The following is a 27598-nucleotide window of genomic DNA, read 5'->3' as shown; positions in this document are numbered from 1 at the left end:
ATTAATAGCCTATTTTATTAGACAAAAATGTAGAACAGTAGTGTCATAGAGTGGAAAATGCCATTTGGTTTAATGTCACAGAATGCAGTGCCACGTAGAGCAGCATGATAAATGGTTAACTTTATAGTGTGTTCAAAAATGGCAGATCTGCAAGTTCAGTGTCTTGAATGAGATGTGCTGTGAGTTTGCATATCTGCTATTGTCCAGCATAGGACCGTTGCACAGTGAAGTATAAACAAGGCTTTAGGATTTATAAGTCGTTTTTAGAATATAATAGAATATTCACTCCAGTGAATAGCATTTATCCATTTAGATAACTTTTTTATGTTATTTAATTACTTATTTTTACACAGAAACATAATGTGTGTCTTTACAATAACTGTAATGTAATAATAATACTAATAATGTAATGTAATAATTATTTAATTAACGAATTAAATAACCTTATTTTATTCTGAAGGCAACCGGATGTCTTAAATTAGCTAGCTCTCAGACAGGAAATTCTAAATTAGCTCAAAAGACGGAGCCTCACGTCAGACATAACCGGTGCAATGACTGAACCCACATCAAACACTCCCCCTGGAGGTAACAAGAAGTAATGCCGTTGCAAAAGGCAAAAAGGGGGAACTTTCCATGTCTTATACTAAGGACAGGACTCCTAGACTTGATCAAATAAAGTGGTATGAAGAGTTCTGACAGACTACGTACAAGAATTAAATGTATAAGGTCTGCTATTACAACAGATACACACGACAGATCTTTACATAAAACTCCTCAGTGTTTTTATTTATTTATTTGACAAGCAGCAAGATCATGTTTGTCACCTCAACTGATTTAATTTCCTTTACATTTTAAAGTAGATACAACAATCAGTATATCAGTTTTATTACAATATTTTGTTTCTAACCTCGGTACATTTAAAAAGAAAAAGAGAAATTATTTTCTCACAACAACTGCAAACATGAGAAAAAGAAAGCATGGGTTTTTATAATCGTGTCGAGCCAGTTCGTTCGATGTCACAGCGCAACTCTTCCTTCTCATCCTTTTTTTTTTGTTTGTTTTCAGTTAAGTTCGGCAAATGCATTTAGCGGCTCTTTCCCCTCAAATATCTAGATAGGCATCTCATTTTTCATTGACGCACGGGTGCGTGGCACTGGTGATGTTGTAAACAACAGTATAAAATCTGAATGGGTGAAAGGTGGATGGATGGAGTATAGAGCACCGAAGTCTGACGTAACTTACACGGGTCAGGATTTTTTTAACCCATTCTGACCTGAGATCAGATTCATACGAGGTTTTCCACTGGACACACACTGGTCTGATGAACCCATTCTGACCCGAGATCAGATTCTAAAAATGTCAGTCGTTCTTCGATTTTTCAAAAATGGCAGACCTACAAGCTCGTATCGCGCCACTCGGTGGCGCGATATGAGCTTGTAGATCTGCTATTTTTAAATAGATAAAGCATAACATGATGCCAACACCAAAATGGGTGCCTGGTCAGAATGGGTTAATATCACGTCAAATGGTGATAGTCAAAATGTGTTCCCAAAAATCAACAAATGAGCACGGCGGTTTGACTCATATGGATAATGAAGCCTCAACTTAGGGTGAGAAAACGCTTATGTTACCTGCTGCTGAATTAGTAAATTCAGAAACAAAACTATGAAATATGAGTGACTGACTATCGTAAACGATACAAAGCCAACTCCCTGGCAATAAGCGCCAGGACAGTTTTATTTTTGGACCACAATGCTTATATAAGACGATTTTAAGATGACCCAATGTTATACTCCATAGAGAAATGACTTCCGTGAACCAGTGTATGAACAAGTGACGTCAGGACTTCGGTACTCTATTGGGAGGAGGAGGAGGCGGGGGGGGGGGGGGGGGGGGTCTGCAGTGGATGAGGTTTGTGGCTAAATGTGACACTGTGACCCTTATTTTCTCTCTTTAGCTTCTTTCCAGAGACAGGGAAGGAGACAGTCCTGCATCGGTCCGCCGACGGCAGCAAGCCACACAAGCGACGGTCCAAAAACTAAATGGATGAATGAGTCCGTTCTTTATGTTTATTTGTTGTTGTTGTTGTTGTTCTGTCTTTTTTTTAATAAGTTTTAAACCTGCGCGCGGGCCACCTGGCCCAGTGGGAGGGTGGGTGGGTGGGTTGGGATGGGAGGATGTCCGTGGAGTGGACGGACGCTCCTGGCCATTCTCGTTCTCACGCCACGTAGCTGTACTCGTCTGACGAGCTCTGGCTGCGCTCGATGTACTGCTTGTCGATGAGCACCTCAATGCACTTCTTGATCATGCTGATGCTGGGGTTGAACCTGGCTTTGGACTGGTTAATGACCTGACCGTGAAGAGGGGGAAAAAGGGAATGATGTTAGAATATTTACATACCATGGATGTATAAAGTGTTCCACTCTGAAATAAATGTTCACCTCACATGGCAAAGTTACCTTAACCCATTCTGAACGGGCACCCATTTTGGTGTTGGCATCATGTCGTGCTTTAGATATTGAAAAATAGCAGATCTACAAGCTCGTATCGCGCCACTCGGTGGCGCGATATGAGCTTGTAGATCTGCTATTTTTGAAAAATCGAAGAACGACTGACATTTTTAGAATCTGATCTCAGGTCAGAATGGGTTCGTCAGACCAGCGTGTGTCCAGTGGAAACCTCGTATGAATCTGATCTCGAGTCAGAATGGGTTAAAGCACAGCGATTTATATTTACTGTGAAACCCACAAAGGAATTAGAGGTCCAGTAAATTGTCAGCATTGATGATGAGAATAATAATCATCATAATAATTCATCACACATTCGGGGGAGGGAGTTGTGCGGGGAGGGAATTATTGCCACTGTATGTAATCCTACGGGCTGGGGGCGGCGCCACCTGTCGACAGGGAGGAGGACGAAGGCAGTACGTCCTCCTGGTGGGCCCTCCTCACTGGCAGGTGAGTCGGTCGGATACAACAGCAGTGACAACACACAAATGTGTGTGGGGAGGAATTAATTGTCATAACGAAATTGGGCAGAAAAAGGGGGTAAAAACATAATTGGCTATTTAATAATTTGTACGGGGAAAAAGGGTTGAAATAATGGATGGGTACTAGGCGAGATAGGCAAGTCTGAAGTGGTTATTCAGTATTTTAACTGTGACGTGAGCGCCCCCTCCTGAGATACTTCCGGGTCCTACTTTTGTGTCGCTTTTGTGTCCCCATGGAGTTATACTGTGACGCTCCGTCGGACTAAATCTGAGACGAAAACAACCACGAAAGTTTCATTTTACCGCTTTCCTCGCAACAACAAAGCTGTGCTGCTCTCCAAAATCTGGCTGTGACAGGCCGTCTGCCCCACATGGAATACTATCGCCATTTTATTTGATTGTGTCAACTAAATCCTCATTAATGCAAACTAGATTCAACATACTCAAGCCTGCACACATTCTAAATATCCCCCGAAATATTTTACCGAGCAAATGGACTGTTGCCACCTTCAATAATAATGATAATAATAGTCTTTATTGTCTCCACATCATATATTTTTGTTGTCATGGACACTTGTACAAAACATTAATAATTCTACTTGAGTTGGAAGCATTAAGACCCATTTTAACCCTCTATGGCTTCCTTTCTGAAAAATAACGTCAATTTAAAAAGATTCACACGTTTAGATATTCTATTTACAATGGGATGCGGACGGGAACTGGTGCCACTTGGACCCGGATGTAACGTAGCACTACAAAATGACGTCGGACTTAAATACTGAATAGATAAGAGATAACACAAGGTTAAGAGATTAACTTTGCCAGTGACTGTAGGGAGCCACACTGTTCGAGCCTGTTTTCATCTGGATCTGTTGCCATGCAAGCAAGCTATTGATTTAAATCAGAAACACATGAGGCTTCATAAATACAATCAGTCGTTCCCCCCGGCAACAGGCAGGCACTGCTATTCTCTCAATCTGTCACGCCGAGAGACATCAGGAATGTTACGACATGATGATGTACTGTATGATGATAAGAGCACCCCTCACTTTTATACAGCGAGCGAGTTATACAAGCTCACAGCAAGCTTTTTTTTTTTTTTATCTTGAAAGTGTAAAAAGTCAGAACTACTGATTCAGATGGCATTTGTAGAATCGTCCTCAGGTTAAGAACTCCAGATGAAGTCCTCCAGAGTCCACAACGAAAACATTTTATATGTACAGGAAGGAGTTTTTTTCTGCTGCATTGATTGGCCCTTAAGCGTGGTGCTATCTGAAACACCTGGGGGGGTTAGAAGATAAGAGTGTTGAGTACTGTGTGTGTAAGGACATGCTTTTGGAACATCTACTGTAAGAACGGGTGCATTCGTTTGTGCATTTGTGTGTGTGTGTGTGTGTGTGTGTGTGTGTGTGTGTGTGTGTGTGTGTGTGTGTGTGTGTGTGTGTGTGTGTGTGTACGCGCTGGAGCTGTCAGACAAGAGTAAGGTGCAGGACAGTTCCAGGGAAGCTGGGGCAGGCAAGTTCTGACAGTCTCAGTCCCAGAGACAGTCATTCCTGACATATGTTTCTGTCACTGTAGCCTTAGCTCACCACAAGGGAATTCAACCCACACACCATTTTGCATACTCGCTGGGATCATTTCCATCTATCTGAATATTCACACATCATTGTCCACGCTCTGTTAACCATTTTCAATATAGCATCAAAAAAAGGCAAAATAAGTATTGTGCATGTCCCCAACGTTCAATAACAAAAACACAAATCATTAATCACGATTGTGTACAATAAATTAATCGTCACTATAAAACGAGGCGTGTCCGTCATGGAACAGCCTCCACCCACCTCTTGGATGAGGGCGTTGTGTCGCAGCACCTTGCGAGCTTTCATGATTCTCACTATAGCAGCTTGTAAATACATTTTGCGGTCCTCGTCTACAGCGCTCCTCGTCTGCTCCATTTCCTGTAAAACAAATGCGATAAATGAAGACAAGAGACACAGACAGACGAGAACCATAAACATTAAAACAAACATGCAGGTGTCTGGAGCGCTGTGGGCAGAGGGGGGTTCGTGAAAGGGAGGTTGTTCATCTCACCTGTGGCGTGTCTTTCTGCATCGACGTTGTGATCTTGAACTTTGTCCTTTTACTAGTGAAGCTCATATTTAATGAAAACGTGGACTCTGCCTCTATTTCCTCCTATGACACAAAACGAAGAGACGAGATTTGTGAAACAGCACGGACGTCTAATGGTGACAAGGCTTTCACATATTACAATAGTTAAAGGTATATTCAGTGATTTCACTTAATTCAAATATCACTTATTTTTTTGTTTTGTTGTGATAATCCTCCCTACTATAGAGTGTGCTGGCCATATAAGGAGTTCCTCCCTGTCCCCAGTTAACCCCTGGTGGTCAAAAAACCTTAGGTTTCGTTTTTGACTCTCTATCCTGATTGGACGAAAGGCTGGGTCCCACAGCCAAAAACGAAACCTAAGGTTTTTTGAGTGAAATCACTGAATATACCTTTAAAACCATATGACAGGCATGGTGAGGGGTTGACTTGACTGAGGGGCTACGTTTTATATTTCTTTTGTTGAAAGATACAGTATAAGGTACAAAACATACTTATTTGTCTGATTGTCAGAAAAATAAATAAGTATTTTTAGCCCAGCACCCACCTGTCGCCCTCTTATATTTCTCTTTTCCCATAATAAAGTAATAATATATGTAGACTCCCAGTCTTAGTTGGCACCTATGCACCTTCTGGGGTTATATGATAACGCTGGCACCTCTATGCACCAAAAACACATAACCAAAAACTGCATTTTGAGATGACCCTTTTTGTGTCCCTCACAATCCTCCCAAGTAAACAAGGCGGCGGTGGCTCAGGGGTAGAGTGCCTGGATGGTAACCGTAAGGTTGCCAGTTCGAACCCGGGCTCCCCCAGAGTTACTGTCGAAGTGTCCTTGAGCAAGACACTGAACCCCTAATTGCTCCCGATGTGCTAGTTGGTGCCTTGCATGGTTTCCGCTGCCATCGGTGTATGAATGTGTGTGTGAATGGGTGAATGTAATGCACAATCTATGTAAAGCACCTTGGATAAAGGCGCTATATAAATGCACCATTTACCATTTAAGTAAAAGCATCAATACAAAACTGTTTTAATCATATTGTTTCAGTGTCACTCATGGAGCTGCTGCTGTGAGACATCCGTCCCTGTGTGAGCCCTTTCCGAGCGACAGACCTTTTCCGAGTCGTGGTTGACCATCTTGACGTCTATCAGGGACTTGATGGTCTTCTGTAGCTCCTTCTCGTTCATCTGGGTGCTGTCCTGCAGCTCCTTGTAGGCCACCGTTTGGCTGTTGTTGAAGGCCAGCAGCACGGCCATTTGGTAGGTGGTCACCATAGCCACGTAGGGCTTGGACAGGTAGTTCATCTTGACTTCACCTGGTGGTGGAGACAGAGGCGCAGAACGGGTGGAGTTCCCACTATTAGTCACTGACATTAACCCATTAACCCATTCTGACCTGAGATCAGATTCATACGAGGTTTCCACTGGACACACACTGGTCTGATGAACCCATTCTGACCTGAGATCAGATTCTAAAAATGTCAGTAGTTCTTCGATTTCTTTCAAAAATAGCAGACCTACAAGCTCGTAGCGCGCCACTCGGTGGCGCGCTACGAGCTTGTAGATCTGCTATTTTTCAATAGCTAAAGCATAACATGATGCCAACACCAAAATGGGTTCCCGTTCAGAATGGGTTAAGATCTTAAGGCCAATTCTACAAATGTCTTCTAAAACTGTGGTTCTAAAACTGTTTCTTCATGTGACAATTATATGAATTTGGCCGTGGACACCCGATCTCAAAATATCTTAAAAATAAATAATAATAATTTTACACACACACACACACACACACACACACACACACACACACTCTGCTAAGGGCAATTTTATATATATATATTTCTTTGCACTGGCAGATTCGGCTGGTTTACAGGCTAATTTGGGGAATCCAATGTGCAGCCCTTGGGGAACATCTCCAGTTATAATGCTCGGTCAAAGGGAACTGGTATGCTGGTGGTGAGGAAACCTAACGCAAACATGGGGAGAACATGCAAAACCCTGGTCAAAGGGAACTGGTATGCTGGTGGTGAGGAAACCTAACGCAAACATGGGGAGAACATGCAAAACCCTGGTCAAAGGGAACTGGTATGCTGGTGGTGAGGAAACCTAACGCAAACATGGGGAGAACATGCAAAACCCTGCACAGAAAGGCCGCCCCTGGCTGCCAGGGTTAGGCCTACAGTACGGCCTTTTGTCCCGCAATCACTGGCAATATACTGTTGTGTACTTACTGTACAACAGCATGTGAATATAGTGCTGTGGCGTCCACATTCCTGAGCATCAACTTAACCCATTCTGACCTGAGATCAGATTCTAAAAATGTCAGTCGTTCTTCGATTTTTCAAAAAATAGCAGACCTACAAGCTCGTATCGCGCCACTCGGTGGCGCGATATGAGCTTGTAGATCTACGTTACCAGGTGGCATGCTGCGAGGTTAAAACCACTGACTGGATGCTTCCTCTGTGGAGCAGCTGGGGTTCTAGGGGTCTCATACGGCACCATTAACCCATTCTGACCTGAGATCAGATTCATACGAGGTTTCCGCCGGACACACACTGGTCTGATGAACCCATTCTGACCTGAGATCAGATTCTAAAAATGTCAGTCGCTCTTCGATTTTTCAAAAAATAGCAGACCTACAAGCTCGTATCGCGCCACTCGGTGGCGCGATATGAGCTTGTAGATCTGCTATTTTTCAATAGCTAAAGCACGACATGATGCCGACACCAAAATGGGTGCCCGGTCAGAATGGATTAAAAAGTGAGAGGGTGGGGGAAAAAAGTCCCACGGTGCCGACAGCAATCCACATGGAATAAAGCCAAATAAAATCTCACGTCTAATTTGTGAAAAGGCATGAAAAGAAAGTGTCCCGTCCTCCACCCCACCCACCAGTGTTCCATTTCCTAAAAAGACTAAGATTCTATGGAATCTTAGTCGTGACGAGTGAGAACGTTAAAGGTATATTCAGTGATTTCACTTAATTCAAATATCACTTATTTTTTTTGTTTTGTTGTGATAATCCTCCCTACTATAGTGTGTGCTGACCATATAAGGAGTTCCTCCCCTTCCTCCCAGTTAACCCCTGGGGGTCAAAAAACCTTAGGTTTCGTTTTTGACTCTCTATCCTGATTGGACGAAAGGCTGGGTCCCACAGCCAAAAACGAAACCTAAGGTTTTTTGAGTGAAATCACTGAATATACCTTTAATCCAATTCACACCACTTGGCAGCACAGTCAGTGGCTACCTCGACTTCATATCGGTCTCTGCTAACGTATTATTACACCTCATTTATACTTGGTTGTGCTTAGTGTCAACACACCAAAAATAGGCTATGTTAAATCAGGCTTTAAAGCCTGGGGCACCTGGGTGGCTCACCTGGTAAGAGTGCATACCTCTTTAACCCAAGCATCATGTTATGCTTTAGCTATTGAAAAATAGCAGATCTACAAGCTCATATCGCGCCACCGAGTGGCGCGATACGAGCTTGTAGGTCTGCTATTTTTGAAAAATCGAAGAGCGACTGACATTTTTAGAATCTGATCTCAGGTCAGAATGGGTTCATCAGACCAGTGTGTGTCCGGCGGAAACCTCGTATGAATCTGATCTCAGGTCAGAATGGGTTAAAGCCTGGGGCACCTGGGTGGCTCACCTGGTAAGAGTGCATACCTCTTTAAATAAGGCTAACGGTTACTTCCAGCAGTTAGTTTGAATACGACCCGAGGCCCTGTGTTGCATGTCATCCTCTCTATCTCCCTTTCGTGTCTCTCTCTCTCTCTCTCTCTCTCTCTCTCACTGTCGCTATCGAAATAAAGTTCAGTCATAGAGAAATAGATTCTTGGGGGAATTAAAGTGTGAGCAGTCCAATTCAAGCAATATACAGCACTATAATTGTATTGTATATAGTCATAGCACGCCATAGTACATATGTATAGCATAGTAGTAAATATGTATAGTTTATATGTATAGTTTCATTATATAGATATTCCACTGTTACTTTCTTAGCTTATGCATGTTTCATGATAAATGCTTTTATGTGATGTATTCCCATGCTTTTGTTCTTGCTTAAATGTAAGTCGCTCTGGATTAAGAGCGTCTGCTAAATGCCTAAATTGTAAATTGTAAAGTGTCTGGGTGCATTACCTGTGCAGAGATAGTGCAGCCAGGTCAACTTTCTACCGCTGAAGTGCTGATTATAGAACAACTCAAACTGTAAAGAAAAGCAAAAAAAAATGATTAGCCCACAGCACTCCCTCCCTCCCCCGCCGTGCTAACTCCAGCGATGGACATTCCCCGAACGTACGGCGGTGGACTCACCATCTGTACACTCTTCTCTAGTTCTTGAGGGATGGCGAAGGTGGACGAGGGGACATGTGTGAGAGGCCAGGCTCCTGCCTGCAACCACATGACAAAAATGGTAAATGGTAAATGGTGCATTTATATAGCGCCTTTATCCAAGGCGCTTTACAGAGATTGTGCATTACATTCACCCATTCACACACACATTCATACACCGATGGCAGCGGAAACCATGCAAGGCACCAACTAGCACATCGGGAGCAATTAGGGGTTCAGTGTCTTGCTCAAGGACACTTCGACAGTAACTCTGGGGGAGCCCGGGTTCGAACTGGCAACCTTACGGTTACCATCCAGGCACTCTACCCCCGAGCCACCGCCGCCCCCAACCACATGAGACAAACACACTGAGACTTATGGGGGGGAAGAAGAGGCAGGAATCTACGGATCACGGTACTCAAATCAGAAGTATTCTCTTCTCGTCTCTATTTCATGTCCAGCACCTTGAATAATGTCCCTACTGTATATAATGCACAGTACATAGGCGCCATATATATATAATCTCAGGTACTATGTGGACATTTATTTTGTGGAAAGAGACCCCTTGATTGCTGTACACCCTGTAAATAAGCCTTTGTGAAACAAGCTTCTAAATGATCTGAAACCCTTTTGGGAACTACTGTATGCACAAAAACTAATTTCACCCACTTTTACTTGATGTGATGTGACAACGGAGTTGATTCCGATTTCAATGAGAATCTATGCCACACCTCTTCTGGCTTTTTACTGTACAATAATTCCATGTAGTCAGACTAATAACAAATACCCCTGGCCAATTCTACAATTCTCATTATTATATAATATATTATTATAGTTATATTTGCCCAGGTTGCTCAAACACAGTTATGAAATGATATCACTGTTGCAAGTTTCCGGCCATCAGAATGAAAAATTATCTTGGACAGATATAGCAGTTATAGCAAGTGTTCCTCGATTAAATAGCAGATAATAAATTCATTAAAGGGACACTTCACCCTTTTTGCAAAAAAATATATGTTAATGACGTTTAGAAGCTTTAGAACACTTTCCTGGGGGTCTTTATGTGTGTAATATGTGGTTTTAGATATTTTAGATTGTAGCAGTGAGCCCAGTGTCTCTGATGTCATGGACACTGGGCTCACTTCCTTCCTGGACTACATGTTGTCTCAGTAAGACAGCTCTCCCCCTATCCACAAGGAGGAGCAGTGCACCAAAGAATTATGGGAATTGTAGTCCAGGAAGGTAGTGTGACCAGTGTCCATGACATCAGAGACAACAGGCTCACTGCTACAATCTAAAATAACTAAAACCACATATTACACACATAAATACCCCCAGGAAAGTGATCTAAAGCTTCTAAACGTCATTAACATATATTTTTTTGCAAAAAGGGTGAAGTGTCCCTTTAATCCATTACCCTCGAAATATCAAGCGGAAACCTCTTTCCCTTCCGCCTCACCTGTAATACGTAAATTTGGAAGCTGATGCCGAGGTCTACCACAGTCTCTTGGGTTTTGATGAAGTTGTTGAACTTGTTGTTGAGGTCGGCGCTCACGCTCATGTCTGTGTACATTCTGTGGAGCTTGCTCGTGAACTCGTAGCCGCACGCTTGCTGCAAGTTTGTTTCCATAGGGATGGGCGGGAGAGAGAGACGGAGAGGAATATGGAGCATGGGTGACAGAAAGGGCAAATGAGAGTGATTCTTTGTGGTCAGTCATTGACAAATAGCATGTCTTTGCGGGGAGGCATACTTTGGTTAGACATAGCATTGGTTAGACATGGGTTACGGTTAGGTTTAGGTGTGCTGCCTCGTGGGAGGTTAGGGTTAGGTTAATGATTAGGTTAATGACTGGTCTAACCAATGACTAGTCTAAACCAAAAACTGTCTAAACTAAGTACTGCACCCGTCTTTGCGGTGTCAGTTCCTGTCCTATCCTGTACTTTGTCTGGTGACTTAGTTTTCAAAGAACACAATTAGGTGAGAGGTCTTCAGCGGTTGCCATTTATTTACCTTTAGTTTGTTGATCATGGCTTCTTCCGAGTCCATTGACAATGACAGGCCATGTATTAACCGCTTTGCTAGCATTCTGGCATAAAACTGAAGGAACAAGAAAAAAACTACTTAAAGCATAGTACATAAACAATCAATCACTATCCCATCATCTACCAGCAAGTTTGAATCATGTCATGTCAATCAGCAGTGGTGGATTAAAGGTAAAGGTTGGTTGCTCATTTGGGGGGAAAAAAGGCAATTTCTAAAAACCAATGAACGTACTGTAAAGAAATGTTTAACCCATTCTGACCGGGCACCCATTTTGGTGTCGGCATCATGTTATGCTTTAGCTATTTAAAAATAGCAGATCTACAAGCTCATATCGCGCCACCGAGTGGCGCGATACGAGCTTGTAGATCTGCTATTTTTGAAAAATCGAAGAGCGACTGACATTTTTTAGAATCTGATCTCAGGTCAGAATGGGTTCATCAGAATAGTGTGTGTCCGGCGGAAACCTCGTATGAATCTGATCTCAGGTCAGAATGGGTTAAAATAATCTGAGAGGCCTTAATATGAACAGAATCTTGTGAGGACCAGAACACAGTTCAGGGTGACAGGGTGCGCGGCGTCACCTTCTGAAAGACATCCTTGTCATCGATGTACTTGAACACTGTAATGAAGCTGGTCAGTTTGTCCTCCACCTCGTTCTCCGTCATTCCCTTTGCAGACTTCTTCAGCAGATTGTCACAGTACTTGGCGAGCTGAACAGGGACATGTGGAGGGAGATGTTATGTTATGAAATCAGGTCATGGAAGTGTGTGTGTGTGTGTGTGTGTGTGTGTGTGTGTGTGTGTGTGTGTGTGTGTGTGTGTGTATGTGTGTGTGTGTGTGTGTGTGTGTGTGTGTGTGTGTAATCTCACCAGTTCAGGGGCTTTGCAGATGGATTTGGACTCCCTGTAGTTCACCACAGACGTCAAAGCCTGTGGGGGGAAAAAAACGAAAACAAATAAAACAATTGCTCAAACTTCACTTCACAGATACCGTACAATTAAACCACTGCATTTGTGAAATTGTCCCTTCAACCACATGGAACCCATCGGCCCTATTCTGGGGTGAACTTACAGATCTATAAGTGTTTGAGCTTGTAGATTGGCTATGTTCAGCAAAGAGATTTTGCGTAGAAGGGAAAAAAGGAGGGGCCAAGTATAGAGCCCTGGCAGACCCCGATCAACAAAGTATATATGGGTTAAGTGGTATTAACTATGTGTTCTTAACAGAACGGAGAAGAAATGCCAGTCAGCTAATTGCAGCAATTACAGTCTCCCTATCTAGTGGTTGTTTCCATTAAAGGCTCTGGTGTATGCCTGAGCCCTCCCTGGCCAACAGAGTGAGGTAAATACCTTATCAAGTGCACTCATGAAATGCTGATCCCCGTTCAGAACCGTGTTAATGAGCTGTACAAATTTACTGTGAACCTCAAGCACAGACTCCACAAACTGGGTTGGCATCTGAGGAGGACACAAGAGACATCATTTAATGCATGAAGAACGTAGACGTAGTAGAAGTAAAATAAAAAAAAAGGGTCATTCTAACTTGGCCTCAAAATAATCACACACATTTCTACGTTGTCTATTTAAGAGAACAGAACCACTGGTGGTCTTGTTGTGCAGCCAGACGATCAGAGAACTCTGCCTATACCGATACATCTGGGGAAATCTAAATTCAATTTATGAGCTTGAACAGCAGAGAAAAACCAGCGCTAACAATGACCCATGTCTTCGAAAAATCAATTCCATTTTATGATTTCCAGGCTTTTATTTTCGTTCGAATTCGGGTTCAAAAATGAAAAGCCTCGGGAAACCCATTGGAAAATCTGGAACAGTTAGTGGGAGCCAACTTGTATTTCGCTAAACCAATAACGTGCAGAGGGGCGTTGCTCCAAATTTGGTGATGTCAGTGTTCTCCGCCGTTTTCTACCTGGGAGGGGGCGGGCAGTCAGATGGGTGAACCAATAGGATCCACTGCCGTGTTTGCGTCGCCACCCCGGCCCCGCCCCTCTAACCCAGAAACCACACAGGCTGGGGCAGGCTAAGATGTCACTAGATGTACAGAATCTGACCATCTGTACGAGGCAGAGATGTATTATCGCCTGGCTGTTATGTTATGGCCTTAGCTACTGTAGGCAAGACTACTACTAAGTTAATATGGCGAGACTCGAAGACAAACTAATTGATATTGAATTAGATTTAGTCAGCGATAATGTTTCACTATAAAAGTAAAATGGGAGGACAGAAGCCCACCCACACACTCACACATGTTGCTGAACTTGAAGCTGTGCTAGTGCTGACATTTTCCTGAGACAGGTTACTAGTGGCTCGGAGGCCCTCGTCGTGGATATGGACTTGCAGCTCCTGGATCATGTGAGGTAAGCCACTGGACACGGCCCGCAGTAGAGTGTACATGTTGGCCATGTCTAGACGGCACAGAGAGAAGAGAGACATTCTAATTACACATCCCACAACTCACAACAGGTTTGGGTTAATGTAATGTGTCCACATCTTATGTCTGTTAAATCAGTTGTTCTCAAACTTACCCCCATCTTGTTTGTGCCAGGAGGGACCCCCAGAAGAGAAGATTTGTGTTAATTTTTTTTAAAGGAAATTCAAAAATATTCCAAACATTTTTTATTTTTAGATTTTTCAAAAAATGTAACGAAATAGCAGATGTACAAGCTCGTAGCGTGGCAGAAAGTGACACTACTTTCGCTGGGGACCCCCTGAAACCCCCTCAAGGACCCATGGGGGTCCCCAGACCCCACTTTGAGAACCACTGTTCTATTACATCCCACAACTCAATGACAAGTTTGTGTTAATGTGTCCACATCTTATGTCTGTTAAATGTACTCAGGACTCGGTGTGTGAGTAAATTTATACAACTCTGTTCCTCAGAGAATAGACATGCTGCGGTTCAAGTTGGATGGACAATACTTAGTGAGCAATTCGATTTAGCGTATAAATAAAATTGCGTTACAACTGTATTTCATTTGCTCAGGCTGCAGGTAACCAAACGTGACTAATCGCAAACTCACACCATGGACAATCAATCTCATGTAACTTGAGCAAATAAAGTGCCACACTGTAGCTGTAGCGTCCAAACTCGATAAGTCCAAACATTATAAGAGTAACAAAACAGAATTGATGTTCACTATAGTACGGTAAAAGTCCTCAAATTCTGCCAGACACATTCACCAACGTCGAGGACAGAGGGTGTCTGTTATGTCTGCAAGCAGACATAACGTAGCAGAGATCAAAGTTCAACTGAAACTACACAATGGATTGGACAATCCAATAAGGTTGATTGCTAGGCTGGATCAGTACGGACGGAGGACGTTCTCATAGCCAGACATCCAAACTGGAAAGGGGTTGAAAAGGATTGTGAGCAGGGGAAAGACGGACCGATATGAAAAACCAGACAAAAACGACCATTCCGTCGCTTGTGTGTGAAATGGCAAGACAATAAAGGACGCTTGCTTTCAGCTGGCGAGGATTTGTTTGGCCATTTTAAGATGGCAATGACACAGATTTTAGAGCACAGGGGGGTGCAGTTTAACCCATTCTGACCTGAGATCAGATTCATACGAGGTTTCCACTAGGACACACACTGGTCTGATTAACCCATTCTGACCTGAGATCAGATTCTAAAAATGTCAGTCGCTCTTCGATAAAAAAAAAATAGCAGACCTACAAGCTCGTATCGCGCCACTCGGTGGCGCGATATGAGCTTGTAGATCTGCTATTTTTAAATAGCTAAAGCATAACATGATGCTGACACCAAAATGGGTGCCCGTTCAGAATGGGTTAAAAATATCAAATCCTGTGTGTTCTCCCCTCAGCCCCTCTCCAGTTTGACAAGTCAACAGGCTTTACTGATATTGCGAGGCAGGATGGCTTCAGCCCTTATAATCTCTAGAGATGTTCACAACACATTGGGTTAAAGAAAGTGGATAAAGTTATCTTGATTTATCAATTTAGCTGATGACCCCTGGGGATAAAAAATAATATCTTCCAATGTTTCATACAAACTAAATAAATAGCTGACCTGGAGAGCAAACTAACAAAACTTTGGTCTATTTGTCCAAAATAAGAACATTAAAGAGCTCTAATGCTCTTTAATGTTCTTATTTTGGACAAAACTTTTTTCTTTTTAATTCACTATATTAGAATAGTGAATTAATAGTGAATACACTATGTGTACCATAGTGTTTATTTTATTGACTAAAACTATGACAAAAAATGTTTGTCAACTACCTTATTTCACTGACGGAAACTAAATAAAAACAAAGCTATGATTACTAAAAAGTAAGACTAAATATATTGACAATTTCATCAACAAATGCAAACTAGACTAAAATGTAAGTTTTTTTGGATTAACCCATTCTGACCGGGCACCCATTTTGGTGTCAGCATCATGTTATGCTTTAGCTATTGAAAAATAGCAGATCTACAAGCTCATATCGCGCCACCGAGTGGCGCGATACAAGCTTGTAGTTCTGCTATTTTTGAAAAATCGAAGACACTTTTAGAATCTGATCTCAGGTCAGAATGGGTTAATAATGAAACTGTCAGGATGTAATAGACATTTTTAGAATCTGATCTCAGGTCAGAATGGGTTGAGGGCTAGTGGAGAAGAGATCCAGTCAAACTGGGATGCGTTGTGAGCTTGTAGATCAGCGATTTTCAGCATCCAACCAAGTGTAAAAACAAGCATCATTCTAGACAGACACCACCAAGGCCAGACAAAATACATTTTAGTCTACCAAATCAAGTGTAGATTTAGTTGACTAAAATGGTATGATATTTAGCCCATTCTGACCTGAGATCAGATTCATACGAGGTTTCCGCCGGACACACACTGGTCCTAATGAACCCATTCTGACCTGAGATCAGATTCTAAAAATGTCAGTCGCTCTTCGATTTTTCAAAAATAGCAGACCTACAAGCTCGTATCGCGCCACTCGGTGGCGCGATATGAGCTTGTAGATCTGCTATTTTTAAATAGCTAAAGCATAACATGATGCTGACACCAAAATGGGTTCCCGTTCAGAATGGGTTAGAAGACAAAAACTAGACTAAAACCTAAACATTTCAGATGACTAAAATATGCTGCCAAAATCAACAGTATGGTGTACCAACCATCTCTCTTCTCCTGCCGGATGATGTTCTGACACTCCCCGTGAAGGAACTGCAGGTGGTCGGCCACCATCCTCTGCTGACATTCGTGGATGACCTTGACGTAGGAGCTGGGGTGCAGGTACTTCCGACATCGCACCTCTTCATCTTTCAACCGCCCCAACACCTGCATTATTATATATATAAAAAAAATACAAATAAAAAAAACATTTTCTGTACCAAATCTACCGCTTTTCTGTAGTAAATCTTCCACCGTAGCCTGAAAACCCACCTTTTCAGACTCCATCATGGCCCATAGCACTTACCCTAACCCCTTAGATAGCATTTCTGTTGACTTAGATAGCATTTGACACAGACTTATAGCATGTTATGTAGACAGCACTATAATTGTATTGTATATATAGTCATAGCACGCCATAGTACATATGTATAGCATAGTAGTAAATATGTATAGTTTATATGTATAGTGTATGTATAGTTTCATTATATAGATATTCCACTGTTACTTTCTTAGCTTACGCATGTTTCATGATAAATGCTTTTATGTGATGTATTCCCATGCTTTTGTTCTTGCTTAAATGTAAGTCGCTCTGGATTAAGAGCGTCTGCTAAATGCCTAAATTGTAAATTGTAAATCTCTCCATACAACTCATTTGTGTTGTTTATTTGGTCTGGACTATGTTTTATCCTGCTCATCCTGTCATCCTGCTCTGTTCATGACATGCAATATCCATCCAGTGTCTGTTCCAGTGTCTGCCTTACAGAAAGTGGACTGGACATTCGCAAAAAAAAAGAACCCATCCACAAGCTCACAAATTGTAGATCTGCTATTTTGACGAATGAGTGAAATAAGAGTGTACCAAATGTGCTCCTCACAGGTCCGTTTTATCAGGTATTAAGTGGTACTGAATATGCTCAAGAAAAGCTCATCCATCCCCATTCCCCAGTGTATGACGGAGGCAATTTCACAATGCATTTAAATATCCGCAATACTGTTATCGTGAGTGGGTTCTTCTTATCATGATAAAACGATAACAATTATCGTCCCATCCCTATTGGACACAGTGGCACACTGAGCTAGCATGAACCAATCAAATACACCTCTCTACACACCAAACCAATCGAGTGCAATGGTAAACCACACAGTGAGTGGTCAGAAACATGAGCAGCAGCCAGGAAGTCCCACTACTTAGTCATACGTTAATCAGTTTAAGCCTGTCACCATTATTACATAATCGCCTAATCACAATTAGTTGAGATAATCGCAATTATGTTCGCATAATCGTCAATGTTGAGAAATGTCAATACAGTACATTTTCTAAATCTTTTCAAAAATAGCAGATCTACAAGCTTACATGTCACTTTGTACGCTTGTAGATCAACCATTTCCACTATTTTGTAAATGTTTTGGACAGAAAATAATTATTAAATGCGTCAGTCATTTCTTTGTATATTTGTCATATCTGCCCTGTGCAATTTGTGATTACGAAGCCTAAAAGGCAAACAGAAATACAAATGATAACATTCCAATGTTCAATGCAAAAACAACAATTAAAGGTATATTCAGTGATTTCACTTAATTCAAATATCACTTATTTTTTTGTTTTGTTGTGATAATCCTCCCTACTATAGAGTGTGCTGGCCATATAAGGAGTTCCTCCCTGTCCCCAGTTAACCCCTGGGGGTCAAAAAACCTTAGGTTTCGTTTTTGACTCTCTATCCTGATTGGACGAAAGGCTGGGTCCCACAGCCAAAAACGAAACCTAAGGTTTTTTGAGTGAAATCACTGAATATACCTTTAAACCTTTAATCGCAATAATTTGTGACAATCGTCAACTTGTAAACAACCTGTATATAAGGTCCTTCATACCTTTTCCATATACTGTGAACAGTTGGATTCTTGCAGTAGGTTGGAGGCTTCCTGTTTGTAATACTCCCCCGTCTTTGTCAGAAATGGCCCCTCGAAGATTTCTTGATAGAACTGAAATGCAGGAATAAATGGTAAATGGTGCATTTATATAGCAGGCGCTTTACAGAGATTGCGCATTACATTCACCCATTCACACACCCATTCATACACCGATGGCAGCGGAAACCATGCAAGGCACCAACTAGCACATCGGGAGCAATTAGGGGTTCAGTGTCTTGCTCAAGGACACTTCGACAGTAACTCTGGGGGAGCCCGGGTTCGAACTGGCAACCTTACAGTTACCATCCAGGCACTCTACCCCTGAGCCACCGCCGCCGCCAGAGAGAATGCTAATTGTGTATGAAGTGTTAAAGTGACCTTCCAATGATTTTTAACCTCAAATAAATCCTAATTACACAACACTCAGTCAAAACAGCTTGTAAATGTGTTCTGTGGTCCAATGTATTTAACCCATTGATGCCTGGTGCAACGTATACGTTGTTCTACCCTTGATGCCGGCGCGCTCTCTGTGTCTCATCAGCTATTGCTATACATGTAGCAACATAACTATTTTTAAAAAAATCATCAGAATTTGAAGGTTTTCAGAAACCTTAGGTCAGGCCCTAGAAGGCGTTCCCAGATTCGGCCTCAGGCATCAATGGGTTAACATTCATAATTACTGGCATAATAAATAAAATTACAGACTTTATCAGTAACCATGGCAAAAATGTTATTAGTATCCTAAATCATAACTACACATTTGTAACAAACCAAAAACGCTATTAAAATCACTAGATAATTCAGTGAGCCATCATGGTTTTAACCCATTCTGACCGGGCACCCACTTTGGTGTTGGCATCATGTTATGCTTTAGCTATTGAAAAATAGCAGATCTACAAGCTCATAGCGCGCCACCGAGTGGCGCGCTACGAGCTTGTAGGTCTGCTATTTTTGACAAATTTAAGAACGACTGACATTTTTAGAATCTGATCTCAGGTCAGAATGGGTTAATCAGACCAGTGTGTGTCCAGTGGAAACCTCGTATGAATCTGATCTCAGGTCAGAATGGGTTAAAGGTGGAGATGAACAGCAGCAGCCAATGAGGTGTACGTGTATAATGTAGAAACCCCTATAGCCCAACAGAGATATTCATCCACTGGGAACAGCATAGAGACAGTGTATAATGTAGAAACCCCTACAGCCCAACAGAGATATTCATCCACTGGGAACAGCATAGAGACAGTGTATAATGTAGAAACCCCTACAGCCCAACAGAGATATTCATCCACTGGGAACAGCATAGAGACAGTGTATAATGTAGAAACCCCTACAGCCCAACAGAGATATTCATCCACTGGGAACAGCATAGAGACAGTGTATAATGTAGAAACCCCTACAGCCCAACAGAGATATTCATCCACTGGGAACAGCATAGAGACAGTGTATAATGTAGAAACCCCTATAGCCCCAACAGAGATATTCATCCACTGGGAACAGCATAGAGACAGTGTATAATGTAGAAACCCCTATAGCCCCAACAGAGATATTCATCCACTGGGAACAGCATAGAGACAGTGTATAATGTAGAAACCCCTATAGCCCCAACAGAGATATTCATCCACTGGGAACAGCATAGAGACAGTGTATAATGTAGAAACCCCTACAGCCCAACAGAGATATTCATCCACTGGGAACAGCATAGAGACAGTGTATAATGTAGAAACCCCTATAGCCCAACAGAGATATTCATCCACTGGGAACAGCATAGAGACAGTGTATAATGTAGAAACCCCTACGGCCCAACAGAGATATTCATCCACTGGGAACAGCATAGAGACAGTGTATAATGTAGAAACCCCTACGGCCCAACAGAGATATTCATCCACTGGGAACAGCATAGAGACAGTGTATAATGTAGAAACCCCTATAGCATAGAGACAGCATAGAGACAGTGCCGTTGCCTCACCTTCAGTGGGAACTTCTTCTTGTACTGTTCAACATGAACAAAGGAGTTGATGACCCCATGAATTACTTTCTGGTTGGGGTCCTCACCGCAACGGTCACTGGAAGACAATGCATCAGTTGATATTGCACTACTGTTTTATATACTCTTATTTTGTACTACTTGCATTATAATGTTGTATTAACTTGTAGCTGCACACAAGAATTAATGGAATTTGCCATTATTCCTACATCAGTGGTTTCAAGGACCCCCATAACTCTCAGAGTTGTGAGACCTGTAAGGGAAGGAAGGCCCTCAAGGAGCTCCATGGGCAAAAGAATAAAGAAATCACACCGTGTGAAGTGAGGGGCACTCTTATTATCCTACAGCATCATGCATCATCTCATACTGGCCAATCAGAATGCCTGTTGCCACAAATTTACGTCATATATTTGGCAGACAATTTTGACCTAATTTCACATTTCATTGTCAATGGCAAATATTGAGACGTGTGGGGTCAAAGCTGTATATAGGAGGGGCTAACGGCCCTCAAAAATAAGCCAAAACTCATACTCTCTACACAGGTAATTAGGAATCTACCTGCAGTCATTGTGCATATTCAATCATAAACCAAGTTTACAAGGCATGTTTTGCCAAAGGAAGTCCTGTTGAGTTGAGTGTGCAAAGGACTGACTTTTTGATTTCGTTGAGCAGCATCCTGAGCAGCACGGCCTGGAGGGGCTCGATCATCAGCTTCCTCCACATGTCTAACGCCAGCTGAAACGACAAAGAGGAGAGCTGCGTGTGGGCACACTGTCTGCAACGCAGACACACTGTCTGCAACGCAGACAGCCACCATGTTGCTGAGTCATCCTTTGCTACGGGTGGTGGCGGTGTAGGATGACATCACCACAGTTCTGGGTCACAGAAGTTGAACGCTTTAAAAAAAAAAAGCCCTCGATTTTCTCATATTATTAGCTGTCCCTTCTTTGATATTACAATGTATGTATGTGTGCGTCTGTACATACACACCCTATATATTGTGGTGGTGGGATTGTCTTCTTTCGGTTAGGGACATATTAACCCATTCTGACCGGGCACCCATTTTGGTGTCGGCATCACGTTATGCTTTAGCTATTGGAAAATAGCAGATCTACAAGCTCATATCGCGCCACCGAGTGGCGCGATACGAGCTTGTAGGTCTGCTATTTTTGAAAAATCGAAGAGCGACTGACATTTTTAGAATCTGATCTCAGGTCAGAATGGGTTCATCAGGACCAGTGTGTGTCCGGCGGAAACCTCGTATGAATCTGATCTCAGATCAGAATGGGTTAATGAAAGTATTGGGTCTGGGGGTGGTCTTTCCACCAGTGTGACCAGGGGACCGTACCTCTCCGATCTCCATGAGTGGTTCGGTCATGTCCACGCCGCCGTAGCCGTACTGCAGGTCTGCCTCCGTTAGCTTGTTCTTCTTGATGAACTGAGTGTTGAGATACCTGTGTGTGGGGGAGAGAGAGGCGAGATAAGAGATGAGATTGTTACCCAATTTACACAGAAGATATAGGGTAATGACACTGTTATTAGTTGTACTATAAGAACACGTACAAGCACTGACTTGATTGTGTGTGTTATAGCTCTCGATTAGTGCCCAGTTGTCAGTTACACCGGGGTAATTCTTAATTGAGCTTTTAACAATGCAAAGGAAAATAATCGTCAAATCAATCTACCGCTTCACTGGCATGTTTAATCCATTGTCTACAACGCAGGGAATGTTCCCTTTTTAATCAACGAAGGGTCCTCCAATGCCAACGTTGTGATGCGTGTTGCAGTTGCCCCCTGACCAGGCAGGCAGGACAAGCAGCACACTGTCAAACGCCTACTTTGACAGCCGACATGACACAGCCAATCTGTGTTCTTCAGCCTACTCAGTCTAGCTAATATGACAAGCTGTTTTAACAGCTGTGCTGTCTGCTTCCATCAGAGGGAGGACGATGACACTCGCCCCAGTTTCTCTCATACTCTTTCTGACGAGTTAAAAAAAAACAAGAGACACCAAGGCGTGATGAAGTGCTAAATGACTGGCTGGTGCAGCCAACTGTACAATGGTGAAAACTGTTTAAGTGGGTCAATGAGGCAAAGTATTCAGTTTAGTAGCATTTCAGCCCGAACTCTGCTGAACTGTAATTTTGTTTATATTAAAATACTATAGAGTTTGTTGTTGTTTTTCATGAACCTTTTCCTCGTTCCTACCGTTTCACAACAAGAGAGCATGACGTAGTAGTCTCTCTTCCAAACACACCCGCATACATAGACACAATAAATCACAAATATTTTTATGTACGCAGTCTTAAGAGAAGCACATAAAATGTAAATGAAGGGAAGGCAAAGCTGTGTAAATATAGACTGTGCACTCCAAGGGGATATCGATATCAAAAGAAAATCAAGGACACGCCAAATTGCTCTAGGCGCTTTATGTAGCGCAGTTGAAACTTGAAAGGCCACATTACAATAAGAAGTGAAATGACAGCAGTGTTCAGAAAGCTGTTCAGAAAGCCTATGACATAACAGAACAAGTCTCTTCACATCAGAACACAGGCACAATACCATGTTTAACCCATTCTGAACGGGCACCCATTTTGGTGTCAGCATCATGTTATGCTTTAGCTATTGAAAAATAGCAGATCTACAAGCTCATATCGCGCCACCGAGTGGCGCGATACGAGCTTGTAGGTCTGCTATTTTTTGAAAAATCGAAGAACGACTGACATTTTTAGAATCTGATCTCAGGTCAGAATGGGTTCGTCAGTGTGTGTTCGTGTGTCCGGCGGAAACCTCGTATGAATCTGATCTCAGGTCAGAATGGGTTAAGGTCTTTATTTGTCCTATTTATATCTATGTTACCAAACTGAAGACTGGAGATGGGACGATAAGAAAATGTCATGTCACGCTTATTGTGGCAGAAGTAATTGTGATCAAACGATATTACCGGGATATTGAGAATGTAATTAAATACAACTCACTCTTTACAGGTCAGTTTTATTAAATGTTATTGTATTAAAGAGTTTAGCCCATTCTGGGCAGGAACCCCTTTTGGTGTTATAACCCTTCTGGAAGGGGAAACCCCGCTTGGGGTTCAAAAATTAAAAAATATTTGACGCCGCTATATAAATATTTGAAGTTTTTCAGAAAACTTAGGTCAGGATTTAGAAGGCATTTTATAATGGGAGTCAGGCCAAAAATGGGTTAAGTTGTACTGAATTTACAGCTCAAGAAAGGCTAATTCATGACGGAGGACAATTTCACAATACATTAAAATCTATTTTTAGCACGATAAACAATAATCACAACTATTGACCCAGGCCCTATGTCCAATTCATATCGATGTTACGAAACACAAACAGGAGACATCATGAGGTAGCAGTTAAAGAGGGTGCCTGGCGTTACCTGTATAAGCAGTCCATGTAGTCAGCGCCCTTACTGTACTCTTCCCAGTATCTGTGATACATGACCAGAACCTGTTCCTCTGACTCCAGTACTTTCTGAAAATGTACACAGATCAGAGGACATTATCGTTATAGACAGTGTCATTACAATTTACAATTTACAATTTAGGCATTTAGCAGACGCTCTTAATCCAGAGCGACTTACATTTAAGCAAGAACAAAAGCATGGGAATACATCACATAAAAGCATGTATCATGAAACATGCGTAAGCTAAGAAAGTAAGAGTGGAGTATCTATATAATGAAACTATACATACACTATACATATAAACTATACATATTTACTACTATGCTATACATATGTACTATGGCGTGCTATGACTATATACAATACAATTATAGTGCTGTCTACATAACATGCTATAAGTCTGTGTCAAATGCTATCTAAGCCAACAGAAATGCTATCTAAGGGGTTAGGGTAAGTGCTATGGGCCATGATGGAGTCTGAAAAGGTGGGTTTTCACGCTACGGCGGAAGATTGGGAGTGATGCTGCAGTTCTGACTGCAATGGGAAGTGCATTCCACAGTTGTCATAGTGGGGGAAATTAAACCGTGTTCACCGAATACGCACCGTTTTTGGTCCCTTACCTTGTGCAACTGCCGGACATGATTTTCCAGAAACACCTTTGTCTCTGTGTACAATCTTTCACCCAGGGGTTCTGGGTATGCAACACACAAGGCATAAATGTCACTGGTTTCAGGATTCAGGAAACATAATATTCATATTTTAAATCAATAAATCATAGCTGAAAATGAATACAATCTTTGGTTATTACATCTTAATAATATTAGATTGTTAAGGAATTAGAATTTCAATTTACATAATTGGATTTTAAACAGATATACATTTCATTTGGACAGCCTACTACACATTGTGTATTATGATACGGTATTAATATAATATTACTCTGATCGGACAAATATATAAAAATATATAAAACAAATATGTAGTACTAGTACTATATCAAAACTATGAAATTGAGGAGACAATTCAAATATTTGTGATCTACAATCACACATTCAAACATCAAGCAGCCTTAGGGCCGATTCATACTCCTATTTTACCGCTGTTTCGGCGCTGTAGTGCCGAAATGATTTCGGCTCGTCAGAAATTTTCAGTAGCACCGAAGAGCCGACTTTAGCACAGTACCCGCCCCCCCCCCGAACCTCAAATGACGTCAAATTGTAGGCTCTACAGCGCCGAACAGACTTTTATTCGGCTCTAAAATAGGAGTATGAATCGGCCCTTAGGTCTTCCGAAGCTGTGCTGAGAGGATACGAGAATCGGTCGTTCCATGTAGCTCTCTCCACATAGTCAAGCATCACCACCGCCTTGATTGTCGTCAGTAGCTTGTTCCATGTCTCGTCAAAGTCCACCACCCGGGGCTTCAAGGACATTGTATCGCTTCTGTTTGAGACTGAGAGAACAACAACACCTTAAATGACTGGCAGGCACTAGAGGCACAGAGAGAAGAAGAGAGTTAAATCAATTGTGGAAATTGATCCATTTCCATAGCTGGAATCCTTGTCTGGCCGGTATCTATTACCGTAGATAGAAGACAACAATAAATTAATTCTTGCCATTTGGGTAGTTTTTAAAACAAATACTTAAGTTAGACCAAATGACCAGGCTTGAGTGACAGGTCTGCACTTAACAGAAATAGGTCCAAATACCTGTAGTGTCTAACACGGAACATAACATTTGCCATACACAGTGATTCTGAATACATCAATAACACTAGTAGTAGAGTAGTAATTTTGATTGATTGATTGAAATATTTATTAACAGTTTGCAGAATTACAGTACATTTCGAGTACAAACTCAATACAAAGACTGTTAACTGTGAGTGGATGACCCAATTAAGCATTACACTTGTTTACAAGAGGGTCCACCTTGTTCAATTCATAAAAAAATCTGAGTGCATGACTCTGTTATTAAAATGATGTAAAAGTTGCACAGAGATCGTCAATATTAAGCAGTTGGTGGACAGGCTACTAAAACAACAGCAGCATAAATGAGTATAGGCGTGTAAAACAAGCAATGTGGTCAAGTTCATGGTTAATGTCCCTCACCAATACACAAACCTGGGGCAGGGGACTACAATTCCAAGATTGTTTCAATAAACTAAAGACACAACACTTGTGTGTGTGTATATATATATATATATATGTGTCATACAGCAAGGGTTACCTGACGGTACAGGCCCCACTGTGGCTTCTCATTCAAACCAGTTGATTTTTTAACGTGGAAGAAAACATTGCAACATCACATACATGTATTTTTTTTGGTGTTACGCTCGTTACTTTACAGCCATTCATCTGATCTTACATAAACAAAACGTCAACATCAGTGGGGTCAACAACCACGTCCCTTTGGACGCCAACAACACCCCGCAGTTATGAATAAATATGTCAAAGTTTGTAGCATTATTAAGGTTGAAATGCCAATGCCTAAAATAGGAAGGCTGCGGCTGGCTAACGAGGCTAGCATAGGATAGCAACACGCTAGCATCACGGCTAACGCTTTGGTTTGGTTTGACTGGAGCGGGTTAGCTTAAAGGATGCTAGGTAAGGTAGCATTGCTGGCTAATGGTTAGCAAAGCACAAAATGAGCTGCTTTTTTTGCGTTCCAGTCTCTCTGCCTGTATTAGTTGTTTCATTGACAAGCTGCGCGCCGGCCAGCAGCGCCTCTGTCAGCGGTAAGAAGTGACCGCCGGGCGGGCCGGGCTGTGGAGGTGCCCCACGGTTAGGTTACGTACCTCTTGGACTTTATTATTCACTTGTTTTTCTAAAAAGAAAAGTCAGGTTTTTTTTGTCCGCTGTCACGGGCTCGTATCTCTGTCACTTTACAGGTCTGCCATTAGAGCCTGTGTGTGTGTGTGGGGGACTATGGACCTCGGCCGTGTGACGGTGTCGCGCGGCCCAAAAACGGGCAGATCTACAAGCTAAACGAGCCCATACGAGCTCGCTGTGAGACAGCTTGTAGATCTGGCTATTTACGGGCCGCGCGACACCGACGTACGGACCGAACACCAACGCACGGACCGTACCATTGTCGTCAGCTGGGCGTGGGGGGACCGGGTAGCGTGAGCATATCCGTTAATAATAGCCGTTAATAATAGGATAATTGAGGGAGTTGATGTTTGACTGAATGCATTGCACCGAGTTTAGTTATCCGTGTCAATGAGAGATTGATCAAAGTTTTGGGTTCAAATTGTAAAACAATACTTAACTTTTAGAGGACATTCCCCTATTGCTGAATGGTAAAACTACGGGAACCTCATTGGGATTGATCTGACAACTTTTCGTCATTTTCTTGCGACTAGCTCGAAGCTCTTGGCCCCTTGGCTTGGCTCAAATACCGGTTGTATACAAACAAACTCAAACCCCTGTGGCTATATGGCTCATAGTTCAAACTCAACATTTGAATTTATAGCCTTATTTCAAGTGTGTTTTGTCCCCAACGTTTTTCTTTCTTTGTAAAGCTTTTGTAAACAACACTAGTATTAGATGTTGTATTTATTTATTCGTTTTTTTATGTTTTTATAATAATAATAATAATTGTTGTTATTCTTTTAATTACAAATTGTATTATTGAGCCCGTGCGTCGCATT

At 42.1% G+C, this 27598-nt stretch overlaps 1 protein-coding gene across 2 annotated transcripts; it reads right to left on the bottom strand.

Moving 5' to 3' along the window:
• Positions 1-759: 759 nt before the first annotated feature.
• On the bottom strand, positions 760-26861 carry cul2 (cullin 2). Of its 2 annotated transcripts, XM_083777974.1 has the most exons (21): positions 26744-26861; positions 25264-25402; positions 24573-24675; positions 23926-24020; positions 21872-21977; positions 21176-21258; positions 20506-20602; positions 18501-18611; positions 16634-16796; positions 13754-13914; positions 12842-12949; positions 12362-12421; positions 12074-12202; positions 11460-11546; positions 10908-11060; positions 9431-9508; positions 9257-9323; positions 6230-6432; positions 5081-5182; positions 4831-4947; positions 760-2350 (listed from the first exon to the last, which is right to left on the bottom strand). In XM_083777974.1, the coding sequence occupies exons 2-21, from the start codon at positions 25380-25382 to the stop codon at positions 2219-2221; spliced, it is 2274 nt and encodes a 757-aa protein (XP_083634100.1). In that variant the 5' UTR covers positions 25383-25402; positions 26744-26861; the 3' UTR covers positions 760-2218. The 2 variants fall into 2 exon arrangements, with proteins under 2 accessions (XP_083634100.1, XP_083634099.1); XM_083777973.1 differs by lacking the exon at positions 26744-26861 and having other exon boundaries at positions 13790-13914.
• Positions 26862-27598: the final 737 nt, after the last annotated feature.

This window comes from Protomyctophum parallelum, assembly GCF_964188405.1.
Source record: "Protomyctophum parallelum genome assembly, chromosome: 12".
Classification (NCBI taxonomy): domain Eukaryota; kingdom Metazoa; phylum Chordata; class Actinopteri; order Myctophiformes; family Myctophidae; genus Protomyctophum; species Protomyctophum parallelum.
This window is presented reverse-complemented; position numbering and strand designations above follow the sequence as displayed.

What these genes read in the sequence shown, in the direction of transcription:
- cul2 (XM_083777974.1), bottom strand. Translation starts at nt 25,382, where the DNA reads ATGTCCTTGAAGCCCCGGGTGGTGGACTTTGACGAGACATGGAACAAG. An exon ending in ACATGGAACGACCGATTCTC is followed by an intron (nt 24,676 to 25,263) that starts GTATCCTCTCAG and finishes TCCTGAAACCAG; the next exon opens with TGACATTTATGCCTTGTGTG. An exon ending in CCATGATCAACAAACTAAAG is followed by an intron (nt 11,061 to 11,459) that starts GTAAATAAATGG and finishes ACAAACTTGCAG; the next exon opens with CAAGCGTGCGGCTACGAGTT.